The sequence below is a fragment of the Ursus maritimus genome, unplaced genomic scaffold (genome assembly GCF_017311325.1).
Source record: "Ursus maritimus isolate PB19 unplaced genomic scaffold, ASM1731132v1 scaffold_1, whole genome shotgun sequence".
Lineage (NCBI taxonomy): Eukaryota > Metazoa > Chordata > Mammalia > Carnivora > Ursidae > Ursus > Ursus maritimus.
The window spans coordinates 53089238-53116345 of NW_024423343.1; the positions used below are offsets into that span (position 1 = coordinate 53089238).

The 27108-nt window shown below is 41.5% G+C and overlaps 1 protein-coding gene across 3 annotated transcripts; it reads left to right on the plus strand.

Annotated features, from left to right (window-relative positions):
- Positions 1-207: 207 nt before the first annotated feature.
- PRKRA (protein activator of interferon induced protein kinase EIF2AK2) lies at positions 208-19400 on the plus strand. 3 transcript variants are annotated; one of them, XM_040643410.1, is made up of 8 exons: positions 208-420; positions 971-1140; positions 4260-4341; positions 6443-6521; positions 7549-7666; positions 9713-9807; positions 15590-15764; positions 18695-19400. In XM_040643410.1, the coding sequence occupies exons 1-8, from the start codon at positions 356-358 to the stop codon at positions 18850-18852; spliced, it is 942 nt and encodes a 313-aa protein (XP_040499344.1). In that variant the 5' UTR covers positions 208-355; the 3' UTR covers positions 18853-19400. The 3 variants fall into 3 exon arrangements, with proteins under 3 accessions (XP_040499344.1, XP_040499346.1, XP_040499345.1); XM_040643412.1 differs by lacking the exon at positions 971-1140 and adding an exon at positions 5432-5541 and having other exon boundaries at positions 253-420; XM_040643411.1 differs by lacking the exon at positions 971-1140 and having other exon boundaries at positions 261-420.
- The last annotated feature ends 7708 nt before the right edge of the window (positions 19401-27108 follow it).

A 27108-nucleotide genomic window follows, 5' to 3' on the forward strand; every position in this document is an offset into this window, starting at 1 on the left:
CGCGGGGCGAAGGCTGGGAACCGGATAGAGCGAGAAGAGCCGGAACTGGGAAAGGGGCGGAGTCTCGAAGGGAGAGGCGGGGCCCGGCGCCCAGAAGACCCGAGGGCCGGTAGGCGGGGCCCGGCTTGGAGTATGGCCAGCTGCCCGGCAGCGAGGGGGCGTGGACGGCGCTACTGCACCGAGACTCCGCCTCCGTCCGGCCCCTTCGCAAGAGGGACGCAAGCCGGGAGGAAAGAGGGAGTCGAGGAGGCGGCGGCGGCGCTGGAGCGCTCCTCCTGGGCACCGGCCGACCCGGGGAGTGAGGACATCTCTCCGCACCGCTCTTCCACCTGCCGCCAAGCTGTCCCTTCTCGCTATGTCCCAGAGCAGGCATCGCGCCGCGGCCTCGCCGCTGGAGCGCGAGGACAGCGGGACCTTCAGGTCAGCACCCGAATAGTCGGGGCAGAGCCGGGCAGGGCCGGGAGTGGTGGGCCGAGAGGCGGGGCGGGGGAGCCCGCTCTCCAGCGGCATTCTGGGTAACGCCCCTTCCCGTAGCTCTTGTCCCCGCGGCTGCGGGCGGACCCGGGGGCACTCGGCTCCGCCCTCTCGGCCGCGCGCGGTCTGGGGTCTGTGGCCTGGCCCCGCCCCTCTTGCGGCCTCGGGCTGCGCGCGGGGTGGGCGAAGGTGGCGCGCCGCCGCCACCCGGAAAGGGGGTTATGTGGACCTGGTCCTGAGAGGTTGCAGCACCCGAAACCCCGGGGTATCCCTCCTACCCGCCTTCAAGTTATCTCCCTAAAGCCCTCTTTCACCCTGCCGGTTGCCCGCCGCAGCGGGGCCGGGAGACTGGTGCGCTTTGCCATCTCAGGCGCTGGCCGCAGAGGAGATTCGGCGCCTCCCGCATCAGTGTTGGTGACAGTCAAAACTAGCCTCTGTATGCTTCTGCTTTCCTCCCCGCTTTGGCATGCAGAGCACACTTTTCTGGTTTTTGCAGTTTGGGGAAGATGATTACAGCTAAGCCAGGGAAAACACCAATTCAGGTATTACACGAATACGGCATGAAGACCAAGAACATCCCGGTTTATGAATGTGAAAGATCGAATGTGCAAATACACGTACCCACTTTCACCTTCAGAGTAACCGTTGGTGACATAACCTGCACAGGTGTGTATGCACAATTAACCCCATGATCATGTGGGTTGGCCGGCAAGACTTGGTATTGCTTTTCAGTTCGGAAAAGTGCCCTTTTTACCAGGGACAGCTGTGAGGAGCAGGCTCTTGAAACTGAGACCTCTCATCTCAGGTCATGGAGACTTTCCAACTTCATCTGCTTCTCTCCCTAATTTTCTCTTCTCCAGATACCAAGAGAAGCTCAGAAACATGCCCTAGGATCCTCCTAGGGTTCTTTCAAGAATTAGGGAGAATCAGGAAAGGTTCTTGGAGCAACCATAGCTGGATGAGTAGGTGCTGACAAGTTTCATAGTTTCATAGATTATAGAAGATGCCAGGAGACATGAGCCCAGAATTTTCTGAATCTCTCCCCTCTTTGTATGGACTCATCTGGCACTTTGGGCCCATTGTACCACACTTGATTCTGTATCCAGGCAAAATGAGGACAACGGCTCAAGTACCATATTTCATAGCACCATCTAGTTCCTAACACTGTACGGGTTTTAGTAAGAAGTCATCTCCTTTTTTATACATGAGGAAACAGGTTCAGAGAGATTATCAGTTAACACGTCCAAAGTCACATAGCAATGAAGTTTCAGAGTTCAGACTCCCCTTATGGTCTGTGAGCTTGAACAAATGATAACTAAAGTTGCCATTTGTAAATGTAGGCATTTTGTTTCTTATGTACCTATTTAACTGCAAACACAAAAAATGATGAATACTAAATTTAATTCGGAAGAATGCGGAGAAAACAATTCAACAGGAACGCTGGAGTTGCACCATCTGGTAATCTAAAGGCATCGTTTGTTTAGGTCCCTGAAAATCTGGATTCCACTATTTTCTTTGAAACGACTTTAAGAAAATTTTGAGGCTCTTTTTTATCTATAGGAGGCAGGTGGATTGTAGGTGCTAGCTGGAAGTTTAATGAACCATGGACTCGTTGCATTACACCTTTAGCAGGTCTAGTTTTAAATATTCAGTGAAAATTTAGGAAACGAAGTAGTCTTTTTCCCTTCAAAGTGTTTTAGGCCAGGGATTAACAACCTATGGCAACCAGCGTTCAGCTTCGGTCCCCTGTTGTCCTTGCACTGCCCTGACTTCCTACGTGAGGTTAGATAGCAGCTTCACATGCTATCTAAAGGCCGAATATCCTGAAATCTGTCTTCATTCAGCCCAGGTCCGGTTATGGAACAGTCCATCCACCCGTGCTTGCTGGTTATCTTCACTTGGATGACCCAAAAGCACCTCAGCTTCTCACTGTCCCAGACTGAATCCCTCTCGTTTCCCGCAAGTCAATTCCCTGGCATTCCCTAGCTCACTAAAGGCACCACCATCACCCATTTGCTCACAGAAAGTTGGATTTCATTTTCGTAACTCCTTCTTCTGCCTCTTGCCCACTCTTCCACCAAGTCTTACTTCTTAAGCAGCTCTGGCATCTGCCTGCTCTGCTTGTCTTCCCACTGCTGCTGTCTGGGCCGCCGTCGTCTCGCACTTGGACCACAGCTGCTGTGTTGCTGCTGCTCTCTCAGCTTCTAGTCTCCAGCTGTCCATTCTCCGTATGACACTGACATTCAGATCTGTTCATGTGCTTTTTGCTCTTAAAATCCGTTTGGTGGTTTGCCCATCACCCTCTGATTAATACAGATTTCTTAATATGACTTAATGACCTTGCTTCTTGAGATGTGATCGACAGCATCACTGTCACCTGGGCACTTGATGCAAACGCTCCGGAATAGCAGGCCCCACACTGGACCTGTGGGATCAGAGGATGCATTTTAACAAAAGTCACGGGCGATTCCTATGCATAGTAAAGTTTGAGAAGCACAAATTTAGAAGACTGTTGTTTGACCTCTCTTCCTACCCTGCTAACCCTGTAGCCTTTTACCTTGAAACTCGTTTCCTTAAGCTCTTACCTCCCCAGCTGCTTGGAGGTATTGAGAACACCAAGCTTGGTGTTGCCTCTGAGCCCTAGCAGGTGCTCTTTTCTCTGCCTAGAATGCTCTTCCTAACCCCCAACTCTCTTCACCTTACTAGCTTTTACTGCTCTTTTATGTCTTCGTTCCGTTATCTCTTCCTTCCTGAAACCTTTCTGAATCCTTGCCAAGAGGAGGGGAGCTGCCCCTTTGGTGTCCTTCCCCTCCAGCCTGTACTTAGGCCGATTGTAACACATACGACTGTATTTCAGATGCCTCTTTACAAAATCCCGCACTAGGCTGTGTGCTCTTGAAGGGCAGGGATTCTGTTTCATACTGCTCTGTAGCCCTAAGTCCCTAGGTTAGTGGATAAACACGTATAGTTTGTATGTCCTCTGACATTTGAGAGTCACGGCTGAAATTTATCCCATATCCTGTTTCTTTCCTCCACACCAGAGAAATGGACATCAGCACTCTGGTACCACTTTTGAAAGGTGCTCAGCACCTAGCTTGAACTCAGAAGGAAAAAGATTAAATTTACCATTTAACAGGTGTGATGGCTTACTGAAATTAGGCTGCGGTTTCGGTGATGAGTCAGGCCTATCCCCTGCCTCCCTGTTAGCTACTTAGGTAAGGGATATAGATTGTATGGAAGACACATAACGTAATGGCTCACGTTCCGTATATAGACCTTCTGCCACTGTACCAACATGTAGCCAGGACTGCTCAGCCAAACAGAGGGGTTTAATGCAGTATACGATAGACGATTAGAATAAAATTGTGCACATTTTGCTGTCAAACAGTGTTGCTATAAGTGGCTCCCTTAAAGGAGACTTCTTGTCGCGGAAGAAGTTCCTCTCTGTCTAGGAATAAGGAGGAGTAAAATACTAAGTTGCAGTTTTTTCAGGAAGTATGACATGGTCTACTTTATTACCATTGTATGTAATAAACAAATATACACAAGGATTTTTTAATATAGGTGTATGTAGAATTCGATACATAAAACTTAAAATTGTGGGTTTTTAAGGTATGAATTTCCTGTGGTGAATATTTTGTTACAGTACATAGTATATATTTTTGTTACCTTTGTGTGTGTATGTATAGAAGAACTGTAGTGACTGCTTTGCATTATCCAAATGTCTCTGCAAGCCTCACATTTTCACAGCACATAAAGACATTTTTTTCTTAACCTTAATTCAGGTGAAGGTACAAGTAAGAAGCTGGCGAAACACAGAGCTGCAGAGGCTGCCATAAACATTTTGAAAGCCAATGCAAGTATTTGGTGAGCTAAATTTCTTTATATTCTGCAGCTCAAAAATATCATGGCTGAGGTAAGATTAAAAGTTTGAACATGCTCACAAAAGCAACAAAGTGAATAGTTGTTAGTATCTAGCTCTAAAATTCCATTTCCTTGTGAAAACCTGTCATCTGTTAAAGACAACTTTATCCTTAAGAAATTCAATCCGGCAATTAACTGTTAAATGAAAGCTCTCAGGAACTAGGCTTTTTTTCCCCCTCAATGGGATGCAACAGTAGAAAAACCCAGTTTTTCTGGCAGATAGCTTACTGTGTTAAGACTGTAATAATTTCTGCACTACATAAAATAAGTTATGAAGTGGAAAAAGATCAGTGGAAAATATTCTTGGGAAGATTCTAATTTGGAAGGAGACAAAGAGATTTCCTTTTATTATAGAATGTATACAAAATACAAGAAGATGTTAAGTGGTGTTTAGTGGGATGTTAACGCTTGATGGTATTTTTCCAAAATAAATTTGTTGTCACTTCAGGTGCTTTTGGAGAATGTTGGTCCTGGAGCATCTCATGTATCATAGAATGCCGTCTTTGGTTTCTAATGGACACATTCTGGAGCATGCTGAGCCTTTAAATTCCTCTCTTTACATGCACTCAGTTATTCCTGGAGTACAGTCTGGTGTACCTGCTCAGAGCTGACAGCAGAGGCCCGTGGGAATTTAGGAGGGTTTTTCTCCAGCTTCAACACTTTCGGTCTAGCATGTACTTAGGTTCTCATGCAGTGTTCCTCCCCCTTTCTAAGCCCTTCCAAACCATTTGAGTAGTTTAGAATGAAGCGTTGACACGTTTTGGATCTCACAAAATGATGCTTGATTCTCTGGGGTCATACATTATAGTTGATTTATGCTGGCTTTGTAGACATGCCAAATGGCCTGGCAGGTATTGGATTCCCCCCTTGCTGGTGATGACCATGCTATTTCTGTGCAGCCCAAAGGTCAACCCGAAGTGTTGAGTATATTTGTAGAAATGAGCGTACAGAGTGTCCTTTCTGCACATGAGCACTTCACTTTGTCAGCAAAAAAGGCTAACAAACTTTACTATATATTTGTGCTTCTTGACAGATAAGATGGGAATTACTAAGCTGTAATCAGGCCTAAAGTGGCCTGATTTAATACAGAGACTTTCTCACATCTCCATCACAATTATTTGGGTAGCTTCGGCGTGCAGCATTGTAAGTGAATATTCATATCTCATCAGCCTACGTAAAGCTTGAAATCCTGGCAGGTGGAAAAACAACCTGAAGAAACGGCAATAACTGAGCCTCTTTGGTCATGGAAGAAGTGACTCTTCAGTCGCCTAGTGGTAGTGACCTTGAATGTAGCTTTACTCAGTGTTAACCAGTCATCACCTCACTAATTAGTAATTTCAGACTAGTTAGAAGACATAGTTCTCTTTTTCCCTAATCATAGTCCCCACATGCTGGAACCAGATTCGTGCAGGCCATCTATTTGATGCAGGATACATACAAATCTTAGGAGGATTATTCTAGCATAGAACAGATGATAGCTCAAACAGATTTTTCTTCCATAATTATTTGAGTGAAAAAACAACTTTATAATCTGTATCATTCACATTACCAGGCTAAATTTCCCAATTATTAGTCTTCCCTTTTTGTGTAGTTGTAACAGTAGTATGCTTTATTTAAATACGTTTTGATGAAGCACCTATTGTATATGCACAGTCCTGAAAGGCTTATGAAGGTAAGTGATGCAGGGTTTTACAGTGTGAACACAGGAGAGGTGTGGTGAGGGATGGACAAGTTACAGGTATTTGTAAGAGTGTATAACTGACAGTAAAATAATTTGCCTAAGAAAGGGTCAACCTAAATATTAATAATGGTTCAAAGGAGGGAGAAATTATGTTCCATTCACGTAACAGGATAGGTTTCTTAGAGGAAGTGGCATATGAGATGTACCTTGGATAGTGGGTAGGTCATATTCTCATAGAAGTGGGAGAGAAGGGCATTCCATGGAGAACAGCAGAGGCATCGAGGATTAAATAAGAAATGCTTGTCATTATTGAATGGTTTTGGGGAAATTATTTTGTTTCATAACATTTTAAAAAATGTTTAGCTTTGCAGTTCCTGACCCCTTAATGCCTGACCCTTCTAAGCAACCAAAGAACCAGCTTAACCCTATTGGTTCATTACAGGTAAGTCACACGGTTTTTCCTTACATAACATTTTGTCTGTTGAAGAAAGAGGTCATAAATTGATAATATGATAAGGCTGAAACAAGGACTGAATTTTTTAAAGATAAGATGGTATAATATTTTGTTTTCCTGGTTATGATCATTAGATATTACAGCACTAACTTGAAATTATTTTCCTATTTATTTACGTTTTGGATTTTCTTCCATATACAGTATCTGCCTTTGGTTTGTGGAATTCTCATTTGAGATCAACAGGACCCCAGTGCACATGGGTAGAGTGTTTTATACTTTAAGAATATTTCTTGCCACTCTTGTGACAAACCTCTTTCTACTTCTGTTAAGACAGAAGATTTTATGAAGAACCCAAATTGGGTAACCTGCCTCAAGAAAGTAGTAGTCTATTTGCTTATTCTACAGGAAAAAAAAAATCGGCTTTGAATCTTGCATGCAGAGTATCCTTCTTGCAGATTATCCATGTGCTCTGTTGAACAACTCCCCTCCCCATTATCCAGCCCGTCCTTTGGTCCCTTTCTTGCTGTCTTTTTGTTTAGTTTTCTTCCCCTGATCTGTCCTCGCTTTGTCCGAGTCTGTTTGTTTGCTGCCTTTGCTCTCTGCTCTTGTTCCAGTGCAGTAGTTAGCCGGCTGTGGGCAGGAAGTCTGCAACTAGGAGGGAGAGGCATTAGGAACTGATGACAGTGAGACCTGTAGATGTTCCCCAAGAGGGCGATAGTAGCTCCTCTTTCTCTTTGACTCTTTGATATTTGCTCACTATGTCTTAATGGAAGAACACCATTCCCATCCTAGCAGTAAACTGCTTCAGTTTTGGTATTGTGAGCTTGCAAGATATAAGATGCAGGAATATTTATGGGGAATATAAGGTCTTCCCCCATTTTTCCATTGCAGAATATCATTATTCTTTTCAAACATAGAAATAGAAATGGGATCAACATCATGAAAGAGTATCATTTATGTGACTAAGCCATTGCATAATAAAAGTTACTACTAAAGCCTCATCTGAATTTTCTAGGAGTTGGCTATTCATCATGGCTGGAGACTTCCTGAATATACCCTTTCCCAAGAGGGAGGACCTGCACATAAGAGAGAATATACCACAATTTGCAGGCTAGAGTCATTTATGGAAACTGGTAATTACTTCTTTTTACTCTCATAACCTGAAGACATTTGAAATATTTTCAGATGATGAATGAACATAGAAAGTTCTGTTGTGATATCCTTTCAAATATTTCTGGGGGGAAAAATTGATACACTCCTATTCTACTCTTTCTACAGTTGAATAAGTATAAATATTTGGCTTAAGAATACTTATGCTTCTTGGGGCGCCTGGGTGGCACAGCGGTTAAGAGTCTGCCTTCGGCTCAGGGCGTGATCCTGGCGTTATGGGATCGAGCCCCACATCAGGCTCCTCTGCTAGGAGCCTGCTTCTTCCTCTCCCACTCCCCCTGCTTGTGTTCCCTCTCTCGCTGGCTGTCTCTCTCTCTGTCAAATAAATAAATAAAATCTTGAAAAAAAAAAAAAAAGAATACTTATGCTTCTTAATTTGATATTTTTAAAAATCATGGAAAAGCTTGTTAACAGAAAGAAGTAAATAATTGACTTTACATAGCCTGCATTGATGTGTTAGTGACTTAAAAAACAATAGTAAATCTCTTCTTGGAAGTTTCAACAGCTGTTCTAGAAGATTGGAGGACTAGAAGATCACATTTGAAAACAAGATGATTAGTAAGAGGCTAGATGGCAAAAAATAGCATGAGATAAAAATAAAGTAGAAATTATCCCTTTGAATGATAGCAACTTCCATGTTGTAAGGGCCAGAAACTATGCAAAAAAAGTCACTTAATAGAGTACTAACTGAGGGTCCCTATTGTAACTTCTCTAGCTTTCTTAAAATGACATGAAATGGAATAGGCTAGATATCTGTTTCAAGTAATCAGCATCCATTTGCCCTGAGAGGCAGTGCGGGCCAATGCAGAAAGCACTGGACCGGAAGTGGGAACCCCAGCTTCCATTCTTTTTTTAAAGATTTTATTTATTTATTTGAGAGAGAGCATGTGTGTGTGTTGGGGGGGCAGTTGGGCAGAGGGAGAGGGAAAAGCAGGCTCCCTACTGATCAAGGAGCCCGACATGGAGCTCGATCCCAGGACCCTGATATCATGACCTGAGCCAAAGGCAGACGCTTAAGCGACCGAGCCACCCAGGCACCCCACCTGGCATCCATTCTTGATGCACCCTTGGTTTGTGGGGGTAGGCAAATTACTTAGTCTCTCCAGGCCTCAGTTTTTAAATCTGTAAAACAAAAAGCATGGACGCAGATGATACTTATAGTGTCTTTCAACTGCAGTATCTCCTTTGCGTGTCTTACTCACGTTAAAGAAAAATTCCTCATAGCTATCAGTTTATAGAAGTTTGTAAGCAAGAAGTAGACTTTAAGAGATAAGAGCTGTAATTCAAATGTACCTTGATAAATTTGAATACTTGGTCAGAATTAAACCAAATATGATTCATTAAAGCTAGACAGGGAAATATACCTGTTAAAAACAAAAAGTGTAACTATTAAAGATAAACTGTCAAAGAAATGCCTTCAAAAATGTGAGAATTAATAGTTGTATGGGGGCACCTGGGCAGCACAGTTGGTTAAGCACCCGACTCTTGGTTTCAGCTTGGGTCGTGATCTCAGGGTTGTAAGATCGAGCCCTGCATCAGTCTCTGCACTCAGCATGGAGTCTGCTTGGGACCCTCCCTCCCCCTCTCTCTCTCTCTCTGCCCCTCCCCCCGCACTCATGTATGCGCTCTCTCTAAATAAATCTTTAGAAAAAATTAATAGTTGTATGAAACACAATAAGCAAAGATGTCAGATCAGCGAAAGTATAGTATATAAAAATCATGAAATTGTTCTCTGATCAAAAATAATACTTTATGGGGGCGCCTGGGTGGCATAGTCGTTAAGCGTCTGCCTTCGGCTCAGGGCGTGATCCCGGCGTTATGGGATCGAGCCCCACATCAGGCTCCTCTGCTATGAGCCTGCTTCTTCCTCTCCCACTCCCCCTGCTTGTGTTCCCTCTCTTGCTGGCTGGCTCTCTGTCAAATAAATAAATAAAATCTTTAAAAAAAAAAAAAACTTTATGCATCTAATCTCTTCTCTAAACCTACCATTTCTTTTTTTTTTTATTTAGGAAAGGGGGCATCAAAAAAACAAGCCAAGAGAAACGCTGCTGAGAAATTTCTTGCCAAATTCAGTAATATTTCTCCAGAGAACCACATTTCTTTAGTGAGTAATGATCAAGACACCTATGATGTCAACGTGATTAAGCATCTCTTGCTGTAGGAAACTTCCCTAGATTCCTTGTCGTATAGACACTCTAGAGTTGTAATTTTAAAAACTCTCTTCGCTGTTCAGATGTACATGACCCCAATTTTAGCTATCACAAGGTGACCAGGTAAGAGGCCTTGGGAGACACAAATTCAGAATCACATAATGGGATCTAAAGATGATAAGCCAGTAGTGCCATTTTTGCCTTCACTTTGACAGTAAAGCAAACATTTAGTGAGCTCACACTGTGTGCCAGACTTGTGCCAGGTTCTGTGCACACTGTGAGTAAGACAGTCTCTGCCACTAGAGAGTTCGTAGCCTACTGAAAGAGAAAAGAACCCGAGAGACTGGTCCTTACAGAGAGGGCTTGGGAACATAGAAGGATCCAACCAAGACTGGGAATTTCAGGAAGACTTCTTAGATGAGGTAATATCTAAGCCAAGACCTGCTTGATGACAACAGAGGAAAAGAATTCCAAAGAGAAAAAAGAACACCTACAAAGACCAGGAGTAAAACATTATATGCCATCTAGAAATCCTAAATGGTTTTGCGGTGGCTAGAGCATAGGGTTGGAGGAGGGGGGTCTCAAACAATGAGGCCAGAAAGGCAAAGAGGGATTAAATCTGGACAGGACTCCTATAGTCAAGAGATTGAACTTTATCCTGAGAGTAGAGCAAAGTCATTAAAGAATTTTAATCTGGGAAGGACAGGATTAGAAGGGGTTGGACTACTGTGAGTGAATGAGTCTTAGACTCAGAGACCTATAGAATGTGGTTACAGAAAATGGATGAGAAATGATGGTGGCCTATACTAAGCTAGTGGCAGTTGACATGGTTAGTTTAAAAATTATTTAGAAAACTGGAGTGAATAGGGCAAGGTAATTGATTGGATGTGGGGAGTAAGGAAAAAGGAGAAAATAAACATTTTTAGATTGGCACCTGAGTAGATGGTGGTACCATTCAATAATGTGGGGAACGCAGAAGGTGAGTGGGATTTGAGGGGGAGAAGATAATGAGTTAATATCTACAATGAGTTAATACCTACACTGAGTAGGGTATATTGAATCTGAAGTGTTTGTGGAATATGTTAAGATACTGAGTAGGCAGCTGGGCAAACAAATATAGAGCTTAAAGCTTGAGCTCCACATGACCTATTACTTGAGATTATGATGCTCATAGATAGGTACATCTCGTACATTATCTGAGGATTTATTAGGTGGGGAATGAGAAGTGAGGGCTATAGCGGTGTCCTGGTTTATGATAATAAAATAAGGACTCATCCTGTAGGAAAAAAAGTCAAAGACTGTACACAATAATATAATTTTGGTTTTACCTTCTTAGTAGAAAAAGATAAAACATTGGGTCAGAGATGACACCAAAATCACAGAGCACAGATAGATTTATAAGTGATTTTATAGGTCAATTCTGTTAAATCCTCAAGGAAGAAATCATTTCCAATGCTATTTAAACTCTTCTGGGCAATGCATATATAACATAGGGGAAGCTTCTAAATTTATTTTTCAAAACCAACATAACACTAACACCAAAACCTGACAATAGCAAATCCCAGTGGAAAAAATTATGGATCTCCCTTACAGTGAAACACCTTAATAAAATATCTAGTAGAACAGTAAAAGAATAATACACCATAGACAAGTTGGGCTTATTTCAGGAATGCAAGGATATTTCTGTTGCATTTCAGGAATGCAAGGATAGGTTCTCTAAATCTCTTACTATAATTAATCACCTTAATGGGTCAAAGGAGAAAAAGAGTCAATGGATGCCAAAAAGATATTTGGCAATCATTGGTAAACACTTTTAAAATATCGCTGTTGTTTTGAGAAGTAGAACAGATGAACATAGGGGAAGGGAAGGGAAGGAAAAGTAAAATCAGATGAAAATAGAGAGGGGGATGCCTGGGTGGCTCAGTCAATTAAGCATCTGCTTTCAGCTCATGTCATGATCCCAGGGTCCTGGGATCGAGTCCCAAGGCAGTCTCCTTGCTCAGCAGGGAGCCTGCTTCTCCCTATGCCTGCTGCCGCCCCTGCTTGTGCGCTCTTTCCTCTGACAAATAAATGAGTAAATAAAATATTAAAAAAAAAAATAGGGAGGAAAACCATAAGAGACTCTTAACTGTAGTTAACAAACTGAGGGTTGCTGGAGGGGAGGTGGGGGGGAGGATGCGATAACTGGGCGATGGGCATTAAGGAAGGCACATGATGTCATAGCACTGCGTGTTATATACAACTGATGAATCACTAAATTCTACCCTTGAAACTAATAATACACTATATGTTAACTAAATTGAATTTAAATAAAAAATTTTAAATTTAAATCTCCCTACTGTGATTCAAAATATATACCTCAGAAAAAAAAATCAGAATCATAGTTACATGTTTACATATTACATCCCTTCCCATTAATTTCAGAAGAAAGACAAGGGTATTCATTGAGACCATTTTTTAAATCTTGTTCTAGAAGTACCAATCAATATAATTAGACAAGAGAAAACAATAAGAGGTTGAAAATTTAAAAAGAAGAGATAAAAATGATCGTTAACTACAAATAATATGATTGTGTCCCTGTAAAAGAAAAACTGCTAGAATAAGAGAATTCATCAAGGTAACTGATCATAAAATTAATATATAAAATCAATAGCTTTTTTGTATTTAGGATTATGAAGGTAACCACTAGAATAATTAAAGAAGAGAGTTAAAAATTGCTTCTGGAAAGGGGACTGAAGGTAGGGATGGAAGGAGGCTCAAGATTGTTGCTTTTATAATTCTGTACTCTCTGACTTTTTGTGGTATATGTTGTGTTAACAAAATTTATGAAACTAGGTAACACTGATCATTTTATAGCGAAATAAAAATCTGTCCTAAAAAAGTATACTAGAAAAAAATCAATAGTTTTTCTATTTACAAATATTAAGAGGTGGAATGAAAAAGATCTCATTTTCAATAATAGAAAAGAGGATGATGTGCTGGGGAATAAACTGAAAATGTGCAGACCCATGTGAAAAAAACTTCAGAACTCTCCTGAGGGATTTAACAGAAATTGAATTAATGTAAAGCTACCTATTTTCAGTAGGAAGACTCAATATTGTAAAATATATGAAAATGTATTGTAATGTAGTCTCACTCAAAACCTACCGGAATTCATCTTGGATCTTGATACAGCTTTACCAAGTTTATCTGGAAAAATAAACTCTCAAGAATAGCCAAGAAAACTGATTATACCTACCAGAGAATAAAACATACTCTAAAACTACAGTGTTTTGAAACATGTACGGGTACAGGGATAGAAGACACACCAAAGAATCCAGGTATAGACAATAATCCACATAGAAGCAGAGTATATGACAACAGTGAGACTTCAGATCAGTGGGCAAACGGATGGATTATTCAATAAATAATGTAGAAACAACTTACAGCCACATTTGCAGTGGCGTGGAGGGGAGGGGAGGATGTATATATCTGTATGTGTGTGACGTATTTACGTTGCTTCCTTACTCCTTATATCAAAATAAATTTCAGATGGATCAAAAATTTGAACATAAGAATTAAAACCAAGTATGAGAAAATGCGGAAGAACTTTCTTTTTTAAAATTCTTAGCATAGGGGAAACCTTTTTAGTATAACTTAAAACCTAGAAGATGTAAAGTAATAAAAGACTGATAAATTTAACTCCATAAAACCCATTACACAGCAAAAAAAAAAAAATCTGTAAATAAAATGAAGAATCAAAACAAAGAAGAAATTATTTTTAACACAGGTCTGTAAATGGACTGTTTTCAGTACCCCATAAAAAGCTCTTACACATCAATAAAAAATGATAACCCTGTAGAAGAGATACAAGTAGTTAAAAAAAAAAAAAACGATCAGCTTCAGTCATGGAAATTAAAGAGATATTATTTTTACCTTTTAGACTGATAAAACCTACAAAGTTTGATAGTCCCAGGTGTTGGTGAGGGTATCAGAGAACAAGCACCCACCTAGACTGTTGATGGTAGTATAAATTGGTTTAGAAATCAGTCCGGAAATATTTATCAAAATCAAAAGCATACGTGTTCTTTGACTCAGTTCTACTTTTAGAAATTATTCTACAGATAAAGTCATCCAAGTGCAAAAGATTTTTATTGTAACATTGTTAGTAAAAGCAAGAAGTCAGAAATAACCCAAAAGCCATAACTGAAAACTGGTTAAGATAAATATAGTGCCTATACATGCATTGACATGAGCAAAATAAGATATAGAAGAGGAAGCTGTCATTTTTGTTTAAAAAGACTGGGGGCGCCTGGCTGGCTCCGTCAGTAGAGCATATGACTCTTGATCTCAGGGTCCTGAGTTCAAGCCCCAGGTTGGGTGTGGAGCTACAAAGAAAGAAGGTGGGGGTGAGGGAGGAAAAGGGAAGTTAAGAAGTAAAATAAATAAAAAGATTATGTGTGTGTGCTTGAATTTAGAATTATAGAAGGATATTGAAGAACTAGTTTTCACAGTAAGTACCTTTTGGGAGTGAAACATGTCTTCTGGGAAGGAGTGGTAAGGAAAAGAGACTATTCTTCATTATTTATTTGTTCTTATTGCAATTACTCTATCAATGAATTACATTTTTTTTAAAGATTTTATTTATTTATTTGACAGAGACAGCCAGCGAGAGAGGGAACACAAGCAGGGGGAGTGGGAGGGGAAGAAGCAGGCTCCCAGCAGAGGAGCCTGATGTGGGGCTCGATCCCAGAACCCCAGGATCACGCCCTGAGCTGAAGGCAGATGCTTAACGACTGCACCACCCAGGTGCCCCAGTGAATTACAATTTTTAAAAAACAAAATGTTTTAAAGTTCCAACCAAGGAATACAACATTCTGGTTTGCAAATTTTGCAGATTATTCTGTATATTGGCCATCCTTGTGATCTTTTTTGGAAAATCCCTTAACCTCTGTCCGTCTCATTAATAAATAAGACTGTGGATAGGTTGCCCTACTTCAGAGGGCCATAGTTTTGTTGTTGTTGTTGTTGTTGTTTGTGGGGTTTCTTGGCATAATATATGAAGGCAATTTGAGAAAAATAAACTGACATGGAATGTAAAGCATTCTAAGAACAGAGGTAGAAAGGGAAGGGTATAGGGGAGAATAAAGAAAAGAGAAAAAGGAGAAAGTTCTATTGGGTTCCGGGAAAAGTCTGGTAAGAACTTTATGACGTCCTGCCATTCATTTGAACGACTTGTTCTTCTCACACCTAACTTGTACATTGCACCTTTTCTATGGTTTCTTTGTCTTCTGCATCAGAGCTGTCAGAGTGATTGGTACTTAATACAAGAAGTCATAAAGATAAAATTGTTTTATATTTTAATTTGTAAATTGCTCCATTAGGCAGATTCAGTTATTTATAGGTTGGTTTATCCTGCTCTTAAATATCCTCTATATCTTTTTTAAAATATCTTCTACATCTGAATGTGGTCATCAGAAAATTTGACTGAGAGACCTTTGTCCTATATGGAAGTATTTTTAAGTACTTCTGGTATATTATTGCATGGGCTTCTTTTTTCTCTGACGTCTCGGTGTTTGTTAAATGTGTGCTTATTAGCGTGATCTCATTTAAAATGGGAAAGTTAACCAAATGGTATCCATTTAAAGAGGCATTATAGAGGATTAAATGTGAGTGTCTAATAAATACTTTTACTTATGTCATAGCATTAGAACTCAGGCTGAGTTACGAGTCTTAATCTTCATCTCTGTTTTTCAGACAAATGTAGTAGGACATTCTTTAGGATGTACTTGGCATTCCTTGAGGAATTCTCCTGGTGAAAAGATCAACTTACTGAAAAGGAGCCTTCTCAGTATTCCAAATACAGATTATATCCAGCTACTTAGTGAAATCGCCAAGGAACAAGGTTTTAATATAACGTATTTGGATATAGGTATGATTTTTTCCTTTGGCTTATCTCAAAACTGGTTTCTTTTTAAAATGTATTTCAGAAACAAAGCCTGTATTACAATTTATTTCATTGACCAAGGATAGATAGATAGATAGATAGATAGATAAATACACACACACACACACACCCCTCTCCCACACACATATTATATATGTACATATATAATATTTTTATATATTTATATATATGAAATTAGAGCAGTAATATCACTGATCTGTCCCATTCTTATACATATTAATAGTTAACATCTAAACAGTTATAATAATAAAAAACAGTAGCTAATAGTTATAGTTTTACTATAGGCCAGGCCCTGTTTTAAGGATATTACATATTTCAGCTCACTGAATTTTCAAAGTAATCTTGTGAAGTAGGTTTATTATCCTTACATGTAAGGAAAGAAAGGAAGGCACAGAGAGGTTCAGAAACTTGCCTGCGAGGACGCAGCTGGTTAGCGGTAGAATCCAATCAGGGGAAGAGTCCCTACAGATACAGTGTCTATTAAACTAGCCCTCATGGAGAGTTTGACAAATAAAAAGGAGCCTCATTTCTGGAACAAGCACTAAGTTTGTGGGGCCAGACCACTTCTCTCCACTTTGTCACTGTTTGCCAATTTAAGGAGATCAGTGGGACAAGTACTTTATAGCTTTATTCCACCCCAGCTGTCCTCTTCTATATTTCCTCTAGCCCTTAATTGTTTAGGTAGACAAATGTGGATAGATTAGAAAGCAAGTCACTTTGGATTTTAATTTGCTTTATAAAGCTGGCACGTGCACACGCATGTGTGGTGTCTTGATTTTAACTGATTACATCAGTGTAATTTGTGAAGAATTTGATATCCCTTGTTCCATCCTCGGTGGGCTGTGGGGACCAGCTTGAAGGAGCTGCCAGCTCCGGTGTTTAGGTGCTTAAAGAATTTCTGGTTTTCTCTGCTACTTTGGGATTGAATGATGGGTCAGGTGCAATGTCTTAATATACTGAGAATGATGTAGAACCTGGGAATTTAATACAGACACGTGGTCAGAAGAGGCGGCTGAGGGGAGACCATTCGGTAAATATTTATTAAGTACCCACATTTTTTAAGGCTTTTAAGACAGAGAGATGAATAAGCCATGTCATGAACAGGACTATGGATGGGTGAATCTGGGAAAAGAAAGAAACTTGAGATGGGCCTTTGAAATGCATCTTACCAATTTTAAGTAGTTCTTCTCAATATAGAACAGCAGTCTAAAAACCACAATCAGCTAATTTAGCTAACTTCTATGCAGTTACCTTCAAAAGAACCTAGGCATCCTCCAAAAAAGATGCACAAATGGCCAACAAGCACACAAACAGATGCTCACTATTCTTAGTCATCAGGGAAATGCAAATCAAAACCACAGTGAGGTACCAGTTCATACCACTGGGATGACTGTGATGAAGAAAATAGAAGATAACGAATGTTGGCAAAGATGTAGAGAAATTGTAGCCCTCCCACACTGCTGGTGGGGATGTAAAATGGTTCAGCTGCTGTGGGAAACAGGAGTTTTGCAGCTCTTCAAATGGGTTACTGTATGACCTAGCAACTCTCCTGCCAGATGTATACTCAAAAGAATTGTAAACTGGTATTCAGACAAATACACACATGTTCATAGTAGTACTGTTCACAATAGCTAAAAGGTGGAAACAGCCCAGAGGTCCATCAGTGGATGAATGGATAAGTCAGTTGTCATATATACATGCAATTAAATATTCAGCCATGAAAAGAAATGAAAATGAAATTCTGATACACGCTACAACGTGGATTAACCTCAAAAACATACTAAGTGAAAAGCGAGACACAAAAGGGTTATATTATATGATACCACTTAAATGAATATCCAGAATAGTTTAATCCATAGATTGGTATTTGCCAGGGGGCTGCAGGGGAGGGGAGAGAAGAAGCAACTTCTCGACGTGCATGGTGTTTCTTCTTGGGAAAATGAAATGATAAGAATGTTTTGTAGTAGATAGAGGTGGCAGTTGCCCAACAGTGTGAATGGACTAAATATTACTTTAATATGGTTAAGGTTATGTGAATTTTACCTCAATTTAAAAGGAAAAAAAAATCTCGGTGATAGAACTAGAAAGCCTCTTCACACATTAAAGCACCTCCACTGTATCTGGATATTTCCTATTATATTGACTTTGGTAGAAATAACATTGAATCATGGCCACTTTTAACGTATTGTAACTCATCCGTTTCTGCCTCTTTCCCCTACGTCATCCAGCCATCTTTAGTGACAGGGACTCATCCGTTGATGAGAAGAACGTTTGTTTCCTGAGCTTAGGTATTGGGTATACAGTATGGAACTAGGCTATCTGCGCAGATGTAGAACGCAAGAACATGAACGCAGAAGAGAGGTCTTGCCCTGAGCTATGTATTTCCTGGTTCAGATGTCTCCCGACAGTGACCCTAGACTTCACAGTGAAAAACAGTCTCTCCAGTTCTCTAGCCAAATGGTCTCTTCCCCTCTAAAAAAAAAAAAAAAAAAAAAAAAAAAGTTGGCTATGGTTCAATTTGCAAACACTGCCTGCTCAGCTAGCCTCATTAGAATGGTCTTGGGAGCTTTAAAAAGAAAAGGCAAGAATCCGGCTACTCCCACCCCATCCCTGGGTTTCTGAGTGAGCGAGCTGGAGTGAGGCCAAGGCACCTGCATTTCTTTCACGTTCCCTCAGGTGATTCTGAAGCGCAGCTGTGTTTCAGAACCACAGCGCTGAGCAGTTGTGTTTTGGTTTTAGATTGGAGAAGAACGATAAAGATGGTGAGGGAGTGCAGTAGCATACCATAGATTTCGTCTGTAGTCCAGGAGGACTGTCGTAGAAACTTGTTGCCGTAAAGGGTCCGCTTTCCATACACTTGGCATTAACTGTCACGTTTGAACCCATGATTACAGAAGAACTGAGCGCCAACGGACAGTATCAGTGTCTCGCCGAGCTCTCCACCAGCCCCATCACGGTCTGCCACGGCTCCGGGATCTCCTGCGGCAACGCGCAGAGCGACGCGGCGCACAACGCTCTGCAGTATTTAAAGATAATAGCGGAGAGGAAGTGACCGGGCGCAGCTCCGGAAGCCCTCGGGAGCACAGAAGCAGCATCCCTTCCGTCCCTTCCCAAGGAATATGTTGACGACGTCTGCGTTTGTGTGTTGTTTCTGCATCCGTTCATGGATTCCATCAACACTCCAGATTTCATCATCTCCTGGTAGCTATCAAGCTCTTTTTAACGGCTTCAACTTTGTACTGGTATATTGAATTTATAAACTTTGTACCATAGGCAGAGTGTAGCGCCCATGTTACAACGCCACGTACACACAGGGAAGAAACTGCATGTATGTTGATGATGAAGACGGCGAAGAGACAAAACTACTGCTAGCAACAGGCGTTCTTACTGGTGCTTTAACCTCTTCTTCGCGCAAGGCTTTGTACAGGGAATTCGGAGGAAGCCCCTTAGAGTTTGGAAGAACGCGCTCACAGGCGTTTATTGAATGTGATTACTGAATTTCAGGGAACAGGATTGGTCTGGTGTGCATTTGAATCCATGTAATAAAGAGCTGTTGTTGTAACGGGTTCTGCTCGTTTTATTAAAGTGTTACTGACCTGACCGTGGCCCCTTCTTTGTAGCCATTCTTGGGAGCGCCATGATATGGATGCTCTGGTACTCACCTATCCCTAGGGTACTTCTGAAAGTCAAAGTTTAAAAAACACCCATGGGGGCGCCTGGGTGGCTCAGTCCTTAAGCATCTGCCTTCGGTTCAGGGCATGATCCCAGAGTCCTGGAATCGAGCCCTGCATCGGGCTCCCTGGTCTCTGCTGGGAGCCTGCTTCTTCCTCTCCCACTCCCCCTGCTTGTGTTCCCTGCCTCACTGACTCTCTCTCTCTCTGTCAAATAAATAAAATCTTCAAAAAATAAAAAAACACCCATGGCCTAAGCAAAAACGTACAAATATATATGTGATGAGTCCATTCCATATTTTCTCCAAGCAAATGCAACGTTGTCTTTTTCTTTGACATAACCACTCATACAGGAGTTAGCAGTGAAAAAGCATTAGTAAAATGACAAAAACAAAACTTCCCAGTGCACTCAGTTCAGTTACAAGTGTTTCAAGCAAAACAATGGGTGATTGGAAGGATAGGAGATCAGCCTCAGGAGCAAATTTTAACTTTTGCTTTTCTGTTTCCCTCTATCATCCTGGAACCCCTCCAGTGGTCCCTCTGCCAGCACCAGGCGACAGTGCTACTTTTGTAGATTAGATGGAAGTCTCAGGCCTGTTTTCAGAACTCGGAACACTTCAGAGAGCTCTGAATGATAAAGGCAGGTTTTGACAATCTCAAGTGTTAATCCAGCAGAAGTATATGACAAGTATTTTTCTGTCTGGAAAAAAAGTCATACTTGAGTGGAATCCTTTGAGAAGAATAAAACAACATCATAAAGGAAAACCAATGCATGTAACTTATTTAAAACTCTGAAGAGCACTTAGTTTCACGTTATCATCTGTATTAAATCATGGAATTTTAGGTGCTATTTTTGATGATGTTAAGGATTACACAGACTGGAAACAAAGTTTAGGCATCAACAGAAGCTCGTAGGTCATTAAGATTGGATTGATCTTAGGTTTTTATGAATGCTCTGGAATGTAGAAAGGGCGTAATGAACTCTAGAGATGACAGACTTCTGCACAGTAAAATGCTGACTTCGGAAAGGATATATTGAGGAAAGCTTTCATAAGGCATTGGAAGAAGAGGAGATCCAAGTGGGGGAAAGGACAATGTAATTCAGTTCTAAACAGTACTGATGAAATGAGTCTCTGAGTCTAAGGCGCCCAGAAGTCCTACTCTTCCTGCTGCCTAGGTTTTTCCTGCTTCTGGCTCTGGAGGAAATATGCATGTTTAAAGATACTGTTCAAATGTCACCTCTGTTGGAAACTTCTAGGGTGTTAGCTACACCAGCAGGTGATCTTTAATAGCATTTCTCGCTCACCCCTATGTTAAGGCTCTCAACCTATCAAATCATTCTTGCCCGTTAAACACATTAGATGAATTTTCCAAATAGGCTTTGAACAGCAGCTCTGCCACAAACATCCTCGTGGCATCAGTTCTAACCCGTGACGGGCACCAGGTGATGAATAAATGATAAAGATAGCAATAGTCCAATATGATGATACTATGGGTTCAATAAATGATGAACACGAGTGTGCCCAGCGCTATAACAGGCTTCTGGGTTACAGTGTGGACTGACATTACATGATGTGAGAAAGCCCCCCTCCCTGCTCTCAGGGAGTACTGTGATCTGCCACGCAGGTTCCCCTCCAGGACTTGGCTTGTTTCCCCTGCCCTGGGAGGGCTGCTGGCAGACCACCCGCAGCTGTCAGATCTCTGATTCAGAGAATCCCCTCACGCCCAGTGTCACACTCCCTTCCTAGTAGCCTGCATTCAAAGAATGGTCCCCTCATCCCTTTGGGGACAATCTGGAAGTCCATCCAGTTTCAGAGGTCCCGTCCCCACAGGGTCGGCTGAGGCCTTCTTGAGATTGCATCATAGCCCATATTCTCCCTCTGCCCAGTGGAGCTTCCTCCCCCACCCCCACCAGGTGGCAATCCCAAGAGCACTCCCCAATAAACTGCCTACCCACCAATCTCTACCCCCGAATCTGCTTTCCAGGGAACCCAACCTATGACACCTGTACCAGAAGTGATACAAGAAAGCAGATACTAGAACTGGGTTTTGGAGCTGGTTCTTCTGCCCCTTGGCTTACAGGATGAGACAACCACCCTCCCCCATGGTGGTAGGTGGGACACAGATATCCCCTCGCACACATGACAGTGCAGCTGTTAACAGTTTGACCAGTAGTGAACGGGGATAGGATGCCAGTGGTGGGCACAGTGTATCAGACAGTTGAGAAACAGGAAGTGAAACAGTAACTAAGGACAATAGAATTGACTGTGACTGCTAAGCTCAAATGACGTCTTGGAAAAAGATAACAAAAGAAAGGGTGATTAATTGGCAATTAAATGAAGAATTTTAAGACAGAGGCAGCAGAGTATTAAACAAAGGGTGAGGCCTTTGTAAGCATGGATCCCTGTGTAACTATCCAAGTCACACATCCGCGGCACCGCGGGGCTATCAGCCCTGGGAAGTCATTCAGAAGGTGAAAAGAGTCACTTCATTCAAGGGTGGCCACATCCCCTTCTTTTGGCAGGCTAAATCCAATGATGGGCAAACAAAGATCTGACCCTCCAGCTCTAATTTGGGACAATTCTCAAGGGCCATTCAGCTTCGGAGTTTTTCACAGGGTCAACTGAGAATTTGGTTGAGACTACATTACAAGCCGGCTCCTCTGTCCAATGCTCCATTTCGTCCCATTCTTTCCATGGATGGTGATCCCAAAACCATTTGCTAAATAAACCTCCCTCTCCAGCCCCACTGTCTCCTTCTCAGCGTCTGCCCCCTCAGGAGCCCAACTAAAGATAGAGAGTATAGCTTAGTGAGAAAAGATATTAATAGGAAAAAAATCAGATCAATTGTATAATTTACAAATCACACAAAATTACAACTCTGAGATACTATAGTTTCTCTTTAGACATATCTTTTGCCTTTTATTAAACTTTCTAGAGAGAGGGCTGGTTGTGAATTTGTAGGCAGTGTTCTCTTTTGTGGGCCTCTGTGGGTGGTCTGTGTATGTTCTCCAGTGGCAAGGCATATTTGCATTTGGAAAAGATTCCTCCGGACATCTAAAAGGATATGTAGGAAATGAAATATAAATTATCCTAATTTAAGGACAAAGCCCACCATGGGTAAGCCTACATCTAGAATAATAGTGTACTTCAAAGGCCAAAGAACAGTTAAAAATCATGAAAGCGCCCATATTGTACCATGAGTTCTAAAAAGTACAGATTCCCAGCCTGAAAGCTTCCAATATTAGAACAAAGCAGCAGCAGCTCTTAATAGATGGAGAGAAAAATGAATTTATTTGAACACATTGAAGTACAGCTTTACCTGAAAAATTGCAAACGTGTGGAAATTATTGAAGGTATGGTCCACTCTAAACATTTTATTAGCTTGACATCCTATTCAGAATTATTCACAGAGAGGCAATCATGATGGCTTTCTGCCCCCAGATAAAGCCAGTATCAAAAAAGGGAGGTTTGGTCGAACTCATGGATACCTAGAACAGATTGGTGGGTTGTCAGAGGTGGGGGGTAGGTGTGGGTGAAGTGCATGAGGGGATCAGAAGTTATAAACTTCCAGTTATAAAATAAATAAGTTATGGGAATGTAAGGTACAACATGGGGACTATAGTTAGGAATACTGTATTCTATATTTGGAAGTTGCTTAGAAAGGAGATCTTAAAAATTCTCATCACAAGAAAAAATTTGTAACTATGCGTGATGATGAATATTAACAAGACTTATTGTGATAATTTTGCAACATATGCAAATACCAAATTATTATGCCATACATTGAAACGAATATAATATATGTTGATTATACTGCAATTTAAAAAAAGAGCAAAGAAAAATAGAAAGGGAAGTTTGGGTTTGTTGGAAGATAACAGTAAAGCAAGCCTTGATTTAATGTATTTAATTTAACATTTCCTGATTTCTTCATTTCCCTTTGTAATTGTTTTAAGGTTAGGATTTATCAAAAGGTCATTTACAGAGAACATGTGCAATAATTAGACAGGTGCTACTCAGTTAATCTGTACATCAGAAAGGCCAGAGTCAATAGAAAGAAATATATGCTTGTTTGCTTGTTTGGGTTTTTTTGGTCTGGGGCAAGAACGGCGTGGAAAGAGGACCTGAACAAGCTAGTTCTTCCTAGGTTAATCAGACTGAGTGCACACCTGCAACGTGTCTATTGCATCTTGTGCTAGTAGATGTAACTGAAGTGTGGAAGAAATTTACGTGTATCTTTGGGGGCGGGAGGGGGGGGAAGAGGCAGAAGACAGAGGCAAGCTTTAAAATTTAAATTCAACTAATTAACATATAGTGTATTATTAGTTTTAGAGGCAGAATTCAGTGATTTATCAGTTGCATATAACACCCAGTGCGCATAACATCAAGTGCCCTCCTTAATGCCAATCACCCATTTACCCCATTCCCTACCCGCCAGCCTTACAGCAACCCTGTTTCCTGTAGTTAAGGGTCTCTTATGGTTTGTCTCCCTCTCTGATTTCATCTTATTTTATTTTTCCCTCCCCTCCCCTATGATCCTCTGTTTTATTTCTTGAATTCCACAGATGAGTGAAATCAAATCATATGGTGATTGTCTTTCTCCGATTGACTTATTTTGCTTAATACCCTCTAGTTCCATCCACGTCATTGCAAATGGTAAGATTTCGATTTTTTGATGGCTGAGTAATATTCCGTCGTATATGTATACACCACATCTTCTTTATCCATTCATCTGTCAATGGACATCTGGGCTCTTTCCATGGTTTGGCTATTGCGGCTATTGCTGCTATCAACATTGGGGTTCAGCTGCCCCTTCAGATCACTACATTTGTATCCTTTGGGCAAAGTAGTGCAATTGCTAGGTCGTAGGATAGCTCTATTTTTAACTTTTTATTTTTAACTGTCTTTCAGAGTGGCTGAACCAGCTTGCATTCCCACCAACAGTACAAGAGGGTTCCCCTTTCTCCACATCCTCACCGTTCAACATTTGTTGTTTCCTCACGTGTTTATTTTAGCCATTCTGACTGGTGTGAGGTGGTATCTCATTGTGGTTTTGATTTGCATTTCCCTGATGATGAGTAATGTTGAACATCTTTTCATGTGTCTCTTGGCCATTTGTATGTCCTCTTTGGAGAAAGGTCTGTTCGTGTCTTCTGCAAACTGTTTACAAGTACATGGGCTAAAACCGAAGAAAGGCAGGGGCTTAAAGAGGTCTCATCATAATTTTTTATAAGATGGAAAATTAGAGCTCATTTAGGTGGTAGATTAAGAATTAAGAATTAGATGGTAGATTAAGAGGAAGGTTTTATTACAAATATTTGCATTCCTATTCGGGAGCTTGTGCCTTCCCTCTGCTGCAATCTCCTTCATGGCCAGATGGGGGTGTTACTGCACAGTATTTAGTGATTTGAAATTCAGAAATTGATAGGAGTCCCCATCCACGCCTGATGGCTTGTTTTGTTTGTTTTGCTTTATATTTCTAATGAATAAAGGTAGAGTTTAATGGCAAAAGAAAGCAGACTAAGGATTTAGTATTTTGTTCATGCAAATAAACAGGACTCAAGCAATAAAGGACTTAAGCAAATGCCCCCTTTTCATTTACTAATGGTAGGACAGTAATAAAGATTCCTGGTAATCAAGAAACAGTTCATGCAGCAGTGCTAATGTCCTATTGATCAACTTCTGCCTTGAAGCTCTAGGCTTGATACAAATTCATACTGAGCTTTGGGAATTTTAAGACTAATGCAACTAGACTTTATTAAGGACATACTATGCTTCCTGACACGGAACCAAACATCTACCATGCCTATAGAAGGCCATTTGTCACGCAGCAATTATGTGAGCCGCTCTGAAGGCAGACTGCTGCCCAGGGTTTGAATTCCAGCTCCAGTGCGTAAACTGCTGCGTGATTTCGGATGAGCTGCCTAACCTTACCTTCCTCTGTTTTCTCACCTGTACTGTAAGAGAAGTTGACATCCACTTCTAGCATGATGACGTAACAGGTTCTGGCCTAACCTTCTCACTGCAAGCAACTATAACACTGCACAGAAGACCCAAGGCTGCTTTCAGACCTTGGATAACGGCACAGACTGTTAACCTGAGAGGGGGAAATGCAGGAAGGGAGCCCCAGGCGCTCTAGCCTTTTGCTGGAGGGTACATTCCAGACTGCAGTGTGGAGATGCCCTGAGTCTGGGAGATTTAAGAGATGCTGAGTTGGTGAGCGTTTGGAGGGCCAGGTACCAGAGGGAAGGGAGGTGTAGAAAGAAGCCTCCGAATCCTGCACAGGGACCGAAGCACCAAGGCGTCCATGTGCCGGGTAAGATTCCCTGAGGCCCTGGCAGAGCAGAGAAGGGGGATTGCAGAGGTTTTCCAGGGCTGGGAAACAACCATTGGTGGTCAACACTGGCTTGCATATGTGACACATATTCAGAAGGGGTCACAATTTCCTGCCTTTTTTTTTTAACCTCTCTTATCATTTTTTTTTAATCTAGAGTATGCTGCTGTCAAAGAGCAACAAAGCTAGTTGTTAAATGAGGGTCTCAAACACTAGTTAAAGGCTGTAAGACAGATTTTATTCATACTACTGCCCTAGCAGGTGACGCTAGTGTAACCTGAAGGCCTCGTAAACACCGGCGTGTGCTGACGGCAAAGCGCTGGAGGAGATTAAGGCCACGCTTCGCTGTCTGTGTCTGCTGCTAGAGGCCCTTACCCGGGTGCAGGGCCTGGGAGACAGGGGCCCTATCCTTCTCCATGATGACATTTCCAAGGAATGGCTCTCGGGTCCTTGAAAAAGACACCCTCTGGGGTTTAGCAGATTCATATACATCTCAAAGGGACAGAGAAAGGATCCCACCTTGTAAATTTTCTAAAAAAATGTTCTAAGAAAAGGGTCAGAGGCGCCTCTGTCAGGTGTTAGCTGCATCAGAGAAGAAATTCTTTTGGTGGCATCCATGAGTTTTCCCAGACAGGCACCCAAGGCCTTCTAGGTTGTTCCAGGGCCAAGGCCTTGGGATGCCACAAGTCATGATAAAGTTGGGTCAGGTCTCTCGGCGAAGGGGGATGGGTGCTTGGATGAAATTGTTCGTGCCAAGATTTTGCAGTTCTCACTGGACATGGATGATGCTGCAATGAATCTGGATTTTGTTGTCTTCCTTTTGAGAGTAATGGTTCCCCCCACCCCCAGAAAGCAGTTAATTTACTAATGTATCACCTTGATTCTTTTGAGGCTGTTATAAAGCTTTGATAACACGGGTCTTTTCTAAATCTTACTTCTAAAGTATAGTCCCTCCAAGACGCCAAGTAACTGCCTGGTGTTTTGTGAGGTCTCCCCATTCTGGCTGGTCTAAATGTCTATGTCTCCTAGCACTGGGGGACCTCTGAATCTCTGTTCTGCCACGCCCCCCCACCCCAGCAGCTGCTCTCTGCTGGACCTACAGAATCTCAGCTTGCACATATGCAGCTTAGTATTTGGCCAAATGTGTAATTAACCCAAAATAAGGCAAAGAAGAACAGAGGCCAAAAAACAGATGGAACAAACAAAAAACACAGAATAAAATTGTAGAACTAAATCCAACCATATCAATACTTACATTAAATAAAAATGATTAACATCACAATTAAAATGAAAAGAGTAACAAC

What these genes read in the sequence shown, in the direction of transcription:
- PRKRA (XM_040643410.1), top strand. Translation starts at nt 356, where the DNA reads ATGTCCCAGAGCAGGCATCGCGCCGCGGCCTCGCCGCTGGAGCGCGAG. An exon ending in TGGTGACATAACCTGCACAG is followed by an intron (nt 1,141 to 4,259) that starts GTGTGTATGCAC and finishes ACCTTAATTCAG; the next exon opens with GTGAAGGTACAAGTAAGAAG. An exon ending in AGAGTCATTTATGGAAACTG is followed by an intron (nt 7,667 to 9,712) that starts GTAATTACTTCT and finishes TTTTTTATTTAG; the next exon opens with GAAAGGGGGCATCAAAAAAA.